The following is an 11,708-nucleotide window of genomic DNA, read 5'->3' as shown; positions in this document are numbered from 1 at the left end:
ACGACACTCCAACGAAGACTCACAAGAAACGGAAGATGTGCGGAGCAAGGCTAGGAAAGGCTAATGAGTCAAAACCACTGTACTATAGCCCATACCCTGAGCAGGGCAACATTCTGTAATCAACCTGACACTCTACAGGGATATCAGCAGTGTTGTAGGCACTTATCTTCCTTAACACTCATCAGAATAAAGGACCGAACCGGGTAGACGTGAACCACAAGACTAGCTAAAGCCCTTATCCTTGTAAAGCCAGCCCCTTGATCTATAAAAGGGGATGCGCTTCTCCCATAGAGGGGGGGGGGAGAAAAACAGCGAGAACACGACAGATACACACAGTCAAGCGACTACGAAGCTCTTGACCTCCTTTCAACCCTTTCATTAGAGACTTGGGACCAGTCCCTCTCTCGATCGTTTGTACCCTTTACTACAAGACCGTTCACGGTGCTAATAACACAAGCAGCAGCAAACTGGACGTAGGGACATGTCGGCCCGAACCAGTATAAATTCTTGTGTCCTTTAGCGCTCCATCTAGCCTAACGTGCAATTACTATAAATTTATTTGCCGGTGCTTGTATGAAACACCGACAGTTGGCGCGCCAGGTAGGGGCTTTGCGCGTTCCCAAATCAGGCCTTGGATGGCCACCCATGCAATCACCTGGGCCCTGGGCGCACACGTGCGTTCGGTGACCTAGACTTCATCATGACACTAGGAGGAGAGCTGGCGCTGACTCACTCAGCCGCCCCCATCTCCCCCTTCTATCAACCTCAGCTGTCTTAGGCTCGATGGTCCACCGGGCAACTCCCTAGGAGTCCCATCATCAAGGGAGGCTTCTCACAATGCCGCCTTATGTCCAGGAGGGTCCGTACGGAGCGCCCCGACAACATTTCCGATCGATCTCCACAATGCTACGGCGACCACTGGCCGCCTTCTGGTGCTACGTATGGTTCAAACACGCACGAACATCGAGTTCATGGGGGCGATTGAGCAGGATACAAAGACTCTCTATGGGCTCCTCAACGAGGAACCAGGATCATTCTCCAGCTCGGATTCCAATAGGGGGAGCCACCACCCTTCTCGAGAATGCTTCATGACGCAGACCCCTAAGGGTCACGTCGAAAGTGTCCCCGAGGAAGAGGTGACCCCACAAACAACCCTGACTATGGATCCTGGGGATGAGATGGCAGCCCATCTCACCTAGGGATGGAGCAGCTGAGGGCCCGTCAGCAAGAGATCGATGAAGGCCGGGCAAGGGCTCGTCTGGGAGTACGCGGACATCAATCGCGAGATTGAACGCCGCAAAGACGGGGGGCGTGCGCGCGCCACGGCCCGCACCCGTGCACCAAAGGATCCTCACCGATGATGGGCCCTTCCTCACTTTGCCCGAGCTAGTCAGAACATTGCCGCAGCAACCGCCTTACTGCGGGCCTTCCAGAGGCCACGACGTCCGTGGATCGCCACGCCCACCGAGAATTCGCATGTTGCTCGAGCCGAGCGGCGGCGCGAGTAGGCGAAAGTTCATTGTCCGATGACATGAACCCGACACCAGCCAGCGCGCGCCTCGGTGCGTCCCACCAAAGACGTGTCCGTCCACCAAACACCGCCAGGCGTAGGCAGCTCTCTGCCGTCCCAGTGCATCAACGCCTCGGCCGTGACCGTGACGTATGCAGCACCATCCGACGCCCGAAGATGCGCCCACGGCGATAATGGTTGAAGCAGCACGCCGCGGCTACCATCCCCGACGTGGCGGACACTACAATAGCAACGAGGACGCGGAGCCCGAGCCCGCCTACCAGGCCCTCAGGCCTTCGGTCGACAAATCCTCAACGCTGCGTTCCCCCTAAGGTATCGACCGCCTACCACATTCCGAAATATTCTAGTGAAACAAATCCCAGGCTTGGCTCGAAGACTATCGGCTTGCATGTCAGGCCGGTGGTGCGAGTGATGACAACTTCATTATTCGCAATCTCCCGCTGTTTTTGGCCGATTCGGCGCGAGCATGGCTCGAGCACCTACCGTCCAATGCTATTCAGTGTTGGGCCGATCTGATGGAGATCTTCGTGGGCAACTTCCAGGGCACGTACAAACGCCCTAGAAACCCATGGGACCTCAAGAACTGCCGTCAAAAGGCCGATGAAACCCTCTACGGGTACATCCGGCGCTTCTCTCGACAATGCAACGAGCTCCCGAACGTCGCCGACGTCGATGTGATAGGAGCCTTTCTGTCTGGGATGACCTGCGAATCCCTGGTCCACAAGCTAGGACGAATGGGCCCATGGACTACCAAGGAACTCCTGGACATCGCTACCAGTCACGCCTCTGGAGAGGAGGCGGCCGGAGCCATCTTTGATCTCTCCGACGGAAAGACAAGGTGGGATGAGGACGCCAGCGAAGGCGCCTCCAACCGTCCCGCCAAAGGGAAAATAAGAAAGCAACGGCACGACAACTTGCTCATGGCCGCTGCCGACCGCAAAGGTGGCCGGAAGCCCATGGAGGGCACTCCGAACCATTTCGAGAAAATGCTCGAGGGGGCCATGCCCGAACCATGCCTTCCCGACCAAGCACCTATACAAGGAATGTGGTCTCATGCGCAAATACCTGGCTAGGGGCCTTAACAAGGGGGGGGGGGGGGCAGGGGAAGGAGCCTATCCCCACCACTGACGACATGGAGGAGAAGGACGACGCCTTCCCAACGCCGACCGGCGCCCTCATGATCTTCGGAGGATCAATGGCCTACAACTCCAGGCGCCACCAGAAGGTCGCACGTCGTGAGGTTTATACCGTCGGACCGGCCACGCCAGCCTTTCTCCGGTGGTCAGAATCCGCCATAACCTTCGACCAGACTGACCACCCGGATGCCATCCCACACCCGAGAAGGTACCCACTTGTCGTCGATCTGATCGTCGGTCCAAAGCGGCTCACCCAAGGTACTGATGGATGGGGGCAGCGGCCTTAACATCATGTACGCCAAGACGCTCGACGAGATGGGCGTCGACCATACGAACCTCTGTCCCATCCGAGCACCTTTCCATGGCATCGTACCTAGGAGGCAAGCCGTGCCACTGGGGCAGATCGACCTGCCTATCACTTTTGGGGATCGGTCCAATTACCGGACTAAGACCCTCACCTTCGATGTAGTGGGGTTCCCGGGGACTTTCCACGCCATATTAGGGCGACCATGCTACGCGAAGTTCATGGCCGTGCCCAATTATACATACCTAAAGCTGAAGATGCCGGGCCCCCGCGGAGTCATCACCATCGGCACCTCCTTCCAGCGCGCTTATGAGTGCGAGGTCGAATGCTGCGGACACGCGTCCGCAGTCATCGCCTTTGGAGAGCTCGCCACCCTTAGGGAGAAGGTTGTCGAAGAGGCACCCGACGCAAAGAAATCAACCAGGTCGTTCGAATCAGCAGAAGGCTCTAGGGAGGTCCTCTTAGATCCCAGCGGCTCCGAGGGCAAAAAAGCCCGTGTCAGGACCGCGCTCTCCTCTAAATAGGAAAGCGCGCTCGTCGACTTCCTTCGCACCAACAAAGACATCTTTGTGTGGAAACCCTCGGATATGCCGGGCATCACGAGGGAGGTCACCGAGCACACTCTCCAGATCCTTCCGGGCTCCAAACCGATGAAACAATGCCTGCGCCGCTTCGATGAGGAGAAACGTAGGGCCATCGGCGAGGAGATAGCCAAACTACTGGCCGCAGGATTCATTAAGGAAGTATACCACCCAGAGTGGTTAGCAAATCCTGTTCTTGTCTGAAAAAAGAGCGGGAAATGGAGAATGTGTGTCGATTATACTGGCCTCAACAAAGCATGTCCAAAGGATCCGTTTCCTTTGCCACAAATAGACCAAATAGTCGATTCCACCTCGGGGTGCGAAACCCTCTGCTTCCTTGACGCATACTCCGGCTACCATCAAATCGCGATGAAAGAGTCCGACTAGCTCGTGACATCTTTTATCACTCCCTTTGGATCATTTTGCTACATTTCAATGCCATTCGGTCTGAAGAATGCTGGGGCAACGTACCAGCGCTGTATGCTTAATTGCTTCGGAGACCTCATCGGGCGAACCATTGAGGCCTATGTCGACGACATCGTAGTCAAATCCAAGCGAGCTAACCACCTTGTCGCTGACCTTGAACAAACCTTTGCGAAACTCTAGGCAAACGGCATCAAACTCAATCCTGAAAAATGTGTTTTTGGGGTCCCGAGGGGCATGCTACTCGGTTTCATCATCTCCGAGCGTAGCATCGAAGCCAACCCGGAGAAAATATCAGCCATCACAAGAATGGGCCCGATCCAAAACATAAAGGGGGTTCAGCGGATCACAGGGTGCCTCGCCGCCCTCAGCCGATTCATTTCGCGCCTCGGTGAACGAGGACTCCCCCTTTATCGACTCCTAAAGAAAGCCGACTGCTTCGAGTGGACAGCCGAGGCTCAAGAAGCGCTTGACATGGTTAAACAATTTTTAACTAAACCGCCAGTCCTAGTCCCTCCATGCAACGGAGAGTCCCTCCTACTATATATATCGGCCACCACCCAAGTGGTTAGCTCCACCTTAGTAGTAGAGCGAGAGGAAGAGGGGCACACCTTCAGGGTACAGCGCCCTGTGTATTTCATCAGCGAGGTGTTATCCGACTCCAAAACCCGCTACTCCTAGATCCAGAAACTCCTCTACACCATCCTCATCACCAAAAGGAAGCTACGCCACTACTTCGAGTCACACCCCATGACAGTGGTGACGTCGTTCCCCCTCGGCGAGGTCGTTCGTAGCCATGACGCTACGGGAAGAACCACAAAGTGGGCACTTGAGCTAATGGATCAGGGCATTTCCTATGCCCCCCGAACAGTGATCAAATCTCAGGCACTAGCTGACTTCATCGCGGAGTGGACCAAGGTCCAGATGCCACCAGTAGCCGTCGATCAAGAGTATTGGACAATGTACTTCGACGGATCGCTAATGAAGAAGGGCGCTGGAGCAGGACTGGTCTTTGTATCTCCCCTTGGGGTCCACATGAGGTACATGGTTCGGCTCCTTTTCCCCTCATTGAACAATACTGCAGAATACGAAGCGCTCATCAATGGCCTACGAATCGCCATCGAGCTGGGCATCCGATGCCTCGACGTCAGGGGTGACTCTCAGTTGGTTGTCAACCAGGTCATGAAAGAGTCATGCTGCCACGACGCCAAGATGGAAGCATACTATAAAGAGGTCCGACGACTGGAGGACAAATTTGACGGCCTCAAACTCAATCACATCCCCAGGTGCCTCAATGAAGCAGCTGACACGCTCGCAAAAGCAGCATCCGGCCGAGAGCCGGTCCTAACAGGCGTCTTCGCCAGTGATCAACACAAACCCTCGGTGCGCTACGCGAGGTCGGAACAAGCCAACGATGGCCTCTCTAGTCCAACCCTGGGGGCCAATCCGCCAACTACGCCGCCCGACCCTAAGGTCATGGAGCTTGAAGAGGACCCAGTAGGGGAGTCCGACCCTCCCGGTGATTGGAGAACGCTTTACCTCAACTACCTCCTCCATGACATACTACCAACAGACAAGACGGAATCCTGACGGCTCGCATGACGCGCCAAGTCATTCGTTCTTGTAGAGGGCGAACTCTACAAACGAAGTCACATCGAAATTCTGCAACTCTGTATCCCTAGCGAACAGGGAAAACTCCTGCTGGGCGACATCCACAATGGAGTATGCAGTCATCATGCCACACCGAGAACCTTGGTTGGGAATACATTCCGACAAGGCTTCTACTAGCCCACCGCGGTAGCCGATGCTGAGCAAATTGTACGCACCTGCGAAGGGTGCCAGTATTACGCTCGGCAAACACACCTCTCGGCCCAGGCTCTCCAGATGATCCCCATCATGTGGCCCTTCACAGTCTAGGGACTCGACCTGGTTGGGCCACTCAAATAGGCGCCCGGGGGCTTTACCCACCTGCTTGTCACCATAGACAAGTTTACAAAATGGATCGAGGCCCGACCAATATCCACAATCAAATTCGAGCAAGCTGTTCTGTTCTTTCTCAACATCGTCCATCGCTTTGGAGTCCCAAACTCCATCATCACAGACAACGGCACGCAGTTCACCGGTAGGAAATTCATTCGGTTCTGTGATGAACAACACATCCGGATCGATTGGGCAGCCGTCGCACACCCCCGGATGAACGGGCAGGTCGAGCGCGCAAACGGCATGCTCCTTCAAGGCCTCAAGCCTAGAATTTTCAACCAATTGAACAAGTTCGGTGCACGCTGGCTCGCTGAGCTCCCGGCCGTGCTCTGGAGCCTAAGGACAACTCCTAGCTGGGCCACCGGCTACACACCTTTCTTCATGGTCTACGGTTCTGAGGCCGTTCTTCTAACGGACCTTGACTATGGAGCGCCAAGAGTCAGAGCATACGACGAGCAGGGAGCTGAGGCATCCCACCAAGATGCCATGGACCAGCTGGATGAAGCCCACGACATCGCCCTCCTCCATTCAGCTAGGTACCAACAAGCGTTGCGGCGGTACCACAGCTGACGGGTGTGAGGTCGAGCCTTCAACGTCGGAGACCTCGTCCTCCGTCTTGTGCAGAGCAACAAGGACTGCCATAAACTCTCCCCACCCTGGGAAGGGCCCTACGTCGTCGTGGAAGTACTTCGCCCAGGCGCCTACCGGTTGAAAACCATCAACGGCGAGGTCTTCACCAACGCCTGGAACATTGAGCAGCTATGTCGTTTTTATCCTTAAAGCATACACTATTCCTTATCAGTTTTTGTCATAATAAAACCCTGATCCTTAGTGACTTCCGACCCCTGCAAATCTCGAGGGGTCAGACCTCACTCGGGGGCTGGCATGTGACATATGAAATACAACTATTACGCTTGCAAAAAACCTCCTGTGTTATAGCTGCAAACATTCGCTAGGCTTTCCATTCTTCTCATAAATAAGTCCTAAGGGCTAAGATTTTGGGAACAAATTCTGAATACAACTAGTAGGACTGCGGGAGACCCGCGCCCTAGCGGCTGCGACCTCTTTGCTCACTAGCTCATTTCAGAACTGATTCACCCACGTTCTTAGTTTTTTATGACTTAGATTGTGAGAAGGGTCGGGGACACTAAAACCGTTTCTACAAAAAGAGAGAAACTTCTGAAACTACTTGCCATAGGCAATAGATGAAGTTTTATCCTTTTTCCATAGGCAATAGATGAAGTTCTATCCATTTTTTACGCAAATTTGATCATTACAAAAGGACTAACATACTTGTAAATTCAGGACTGCTTACTCGGGGGCTTCCCCCATAAAAGTATTTCAATTCCAGTCTCTGCTTAGCCTCCTACAGGTACTACTGCGACCACCGTGCCACGCTCTCCATCAGCGACCAGGGCGTGTACACGGGCCAGCTCGTCTACTGCGACCGCCGCGCCACGCTCTCCATCGGCGACGTCCGGGGCGTGTACACGAGCCAGCTCGTCTACCCCGGTCGCCGCGCCACGCTTTCCATCGGCGACATTCCGCTGCTTCGCAGGATCCTCGAAGGCGCCATCATCTACAACGCCTCTGCTTGGGCGTCCGGGGACTACGCCATCGTCGACGACCACGATCCCGACAGCGACGTCTCCGCCAGGGCGTCTAGGGACTATGCCATCATCGCCGGCCACAACCCTAACAACGGCGTCAGGGTAGGGAACCCCACCCGCCAAAGAAGGAGCACGGCGAAGTCGACGACGCACGGCGCCCCCCAGCATCCCTTCTCCTTCTGCAGCAGCGACCCTTCACCAAGGGCGGCATACACCATCTCATCTACGTTGGATGACCTCCGGCTCGACATCACGCTCTAGATTCACGAACGGATTTGTGAGTTTTTTCTCTCTCTCTCGGGCATTACTCTTCCTCACTCAGGAACCGCCACGACGCATGGATGCATTTGGGGGAAAGGAAGAATAAGGAGAGATAGCGGCTCAGAGGCAAAAGATGAGGTGGGATAGGAACTCCCCTCCCCCTCCCTATTTAAAGAAGAGCCACTGCAGCCAAGGAAAGGCGAAAGGTTGGATGAATACCCCTCTCCCTTCTCCTCTTTAAAATACAAAATCAATGCTGATTGATACCTGAGGGGACGCGCCGGAACTAATGGGACGCGCCCCGAGCGATGAGGCGTTCCTCCCTGGTCAAACTGGACACTGCCCGGGTATGGCCGGCCACTGACCCGCTCCAGATGTGGCAATTAAGGCGCCCACGTGGGCAGCCAAACCTTCGCCTCCCCAAGCAGGACCACGGGACGGTCCGACAACAGGACAAGGTTACTCCAACCTCATCATCAGGGCCCGAACCCCACATGAACATACCGCCAAGGTAACGTTACCAACCCCGCCTTCATTTCAATTATATTATACATATATAAGACATCCCGACGCTTTGTGTCACATCACAAAACGACCGTTGCCTCATTCGATATAAGCAGCGATAGGCCGAGGTTCGAAGGCCGGCCCATGAAGGGCTCGAGGCCGCCTCGTGCCGAATAGAGCTAGGGAGAAATAACTGAGACAAGCCCCAGCAGCCCTGCCCAACCCCGCTCAGAAGCGGATAGGGACGTCTCAACCTTTTCTCATTCGATTCTAACCCCGAGCCAAACCCACAGAATCTCCATCGAGGAGAGGCCATCGGGCCGCCTGAGCCTGTTGAATAGCTCAGGCATCTGCCGGGAGGCGGGTTAAGAAGTTGTGGAATGCCACCAGAGGGCTCTGCCGACCCCATCAGCAAATGATGGACCCGGACTCCACACGAACGTACCCATTAGTGAGCTCGTTGAGCGCGATACTCGAGTCGTCGAGGCAAGTGTCGTTCACTCAGCCCCTCTGATTGCGAAAACCGAGGATAGGGTAACACGCAAATAACGGCCGACCCCTATCAGACCCTGACAAGGCTCGGGGGTTCGAGCCTATCAATACAGGGGCACAGGTTCGAAGGCCCCACCTTGCTGAGCCCATAGAATCCTCATTTGGGGATTTCTGTTGGAAGACAGGGTGGGGAATATTGCGATATCATTCATGGACTTCGTCGACCCTATCGCCAAAACCACAGTTCCGACCTCCAGTAACCCCCGACCCTAGCAAATGCAGGGGGTCGGACCTTACTCGGGGGCTGGTTAAGGTACAGCCACCTCCTTTCTTTCTTTCGAAACAATCTCCTCGCATCACGACCAGTGGCAAGATTCGGGGGAACAGGTTGGTAAGATCGCAAAAAATCAAACAAAACAAAATTACGACGCAAAATCATGAAACCACGTCCAGACTCAAAAATACGACACTTGTCCACATATTACATATAAGTTGCTTTCAAAATTGTTCGACTAACTACTCCCGTGGAGGGAGAACCATCTCTTTCAAATTGTCCGCCAGGTTTTTCGCAAGGGGAGCAACCATCCGCTCCATCTCCCCCAGCTCTTCATCTTCGTAGATGGACGGGAAACCTTCACTCATCACCTTCAGGTTGATTTCCTTCCCATAATGAGCATGAGCGACGGTGAAGGCCTGGGTGATCCCGGCGTGAAAAGCACTCTCCTCGAGTTGACCCACCCGAGCCGTGATACCTGCGGCACAAGCCGCGAGCGGGCTGGTCTCCACCAGCTCTTCCACCTTCAGGGCATCAAGGACCACCCCAACCGCAGCTTGCAGGAGATCGTGCTCATCGCTCTCAACCTGAAGGGTCCTTCGTACATGGGCAAGCTCCTTTTCCAGCTTGACGGAGATGTTTTCGGTGCTCAACCTATGGCTTACCGCATCACCGAGCTCCGCCCGGAGAGAGCGGACCACCTCAACGTCCTTGTCCACCTTCTGCTGAAGGGCCGTGGCCCTACTCTCGGCTTTCCGCCGGAGGTCCCGCTCCATCTCCAGCTCCTTCAGGACCTCACCGGCCTTCTGATTAGCCACGGCATTCCTCTGCAGTAGCTCGTCCCGCTCCTTTTGGAGCCTAGCAATCTCCTCCCCATCCAGCTTAGACCTCGCCGACAAATCCTCGAACATCCAGTGGGCCTCCTCCATGTCCTGATGCGCGTGGGCCTCCCGCTCCTAGGCGGTAGCAAGCTAGGCGGCCATGGCCGCTCACAGCCGGGCCTCCTCGGAAAGGCAATCCCTCTCCGCCTTCTACTCACAGAGAAATTGGGACTTTTTCCGGCTACAAGCAACAAGAATCTGACGAGGAAGAAGACCGGTATCACAAAAGCAAAAACACAAAAACATGCGAAGAAAGAGGAAGGCCCAGCAAATACCTGAGAAGTAGGAATAACGATCTCACAGAGAGCTCCTCTGGCCTGGTCCAGGGCGTCCAGCATGGTTGAGATCCCGATGTCAAGACCCTCCCGCTCCATGCTCTCAGAATGATCATCGAGCGAGAAAAGAGCCGACGTCGGGTCTTGAGCGGACATCCACTGGAGCGGTGGCTCCCCCCGCGCAGGGGAGCGGTCTCCTCCTGACAAAGGGGTCAGGGGCGGCTCCCTCCTGACCCTATGCGGCACCACCACCGCGCTCGAGGATCCTCCGACTGGATCCTCCTCCATCTGGGCCACTTCAAGCGCCACGGGTGGATCCACCTGGGCCATCGATGGCGCAGATTGAACTACGCCCTCGAGCGCTACCACGGCCGTTCCCGGCTGGTCCTGGCTTGGTGCGGTCATGACCACCTCCACCAGCGGTATACGGCCCTCGGCCGACTGTACTACGTCCGCCATGGAGGAAGCAGCCTGCTCGATAACCTCCGCGGGCGTGGGCGCCACCGCAGACGCCGTCGGGTCGGCCAACGCGGCCCCGACATCGGCACCACTCCTGCCCGAAATAGGGGTGATGGTAGGCGACACCATCTGTCCTGTTTGAATGGCAAGGCTCTTCCTGGGCGCCAGCCCTAGAGGGTGACCCGTTCGTAAGAACCTGTACAAAGGTAATAACCATTAGGTCAAAATAGACATGGAAAAGGATGAAAATAGGGGAATCAGCAACTTATGTTGTCGTCTTCGGCCGGCGAAAGCGTTTTGGGGACCGATCCCCAGCTCCCTGCCCCGATTCATCTGGGCGGGACCATTTTGAGCCTACCCCCTGCCCTAGGGCACGGGGACTCACCTCTTGAAGCACGGCACCAGAGCCGCTCCCCACCATCGTCCCATGGGGCGTGGCACCAAAGCCGCTCCCTTCCATTGTCCCATGGGGCGCGGCACCAGAGCCGCTCCCCTCCATCATCCCATGGGGCGTGGCACTAGAGCTGCTCCCCTCCATCACCTCACAGGGCGCGGCATCAGAGCCGGGCATGGCTCCGGTGCCACCCCCCTCCATGATCACCTCAGGGTCGGCGGCAGCAAGCCCGCCTCCCCCCATCCACCGATCCTTGGCCGGCACATCGTGCGAAGCGGTGGACTCACCGGCCTCCACTGACCTCATCGATTCACTTCCCTCTACGTGAAAAGGGAAGGGCCCCTACATGGGTGGGTCGCCACTTGTCAGCATGTCCTCATCCTCCAGGACGCCCCAATCCACGTCGACGGCTACCTCATCATCGTCGTCATCATCATCATCATCGTCGTCGTCCTCACTGCTCACGTCCTCTCCCCTATCCTGTGCCTCCTGCTTCAGTCATTTCGCCTTCTTCATCTCCTCCTTTGCTTTCTTGTCCCACTCGGCCGCGAGCCGATTCGCCGCCGCCACAACCTTGTCCTTCGGCAGCGGAGTCGGACTATC

At 55.9% G+C, this 11,708-nt stretch overlaps 1 protein-coding gene across 1 annotated transcript; it reads left to right on the top strand.

Annotated features, from left to right (window-relative positions):
* Positions 1-3,192: 3,192 nt before the first annotated feature.
* On the top strand, positions 3,193-3,495 carry LOC136460898 (uncharacterized). Its single transcript, XM_066460431.1, has one exon. The coding sequence runs from the start codon at positions 3,193-3,195 to the stop codon at positions 3,493-3,495; it is 303 nt and encodes a 100-aa protein (XP_066316528.1).
* Positions 3,496-11,708: the final 8,213 nt, after the last annotated feature.

Source organism: Miscanthus floridulus, chromosome 1 (genome assembly GCF_019320115.1).
Source record: "Miscanthus floridulus cultivar M001 chromosome 1, ASM1932011v1, whole genome shotgun sequence".
NCBI classification, from domain to species: domain Eukaryota; kingdom Viridiplantae; phylum Streptophyta; class Magnoliopsida; order Poales; family Poaceae; genus Miscanthus; species Miscanthus floridulus.
This window is presented reverse-complemented; position numbering and strand designations above follow the sequence as displayed.

Bases quoted from the DNA above. Each gene is read 5' to 3' on its own strand.
- LOC136460898 (XM_066460431.1), top strand. From the start codon at position 3,193: ATGGCCGTGCCCAATTATACATACCTAAAGCTGAAGATGCCGGGCCCC.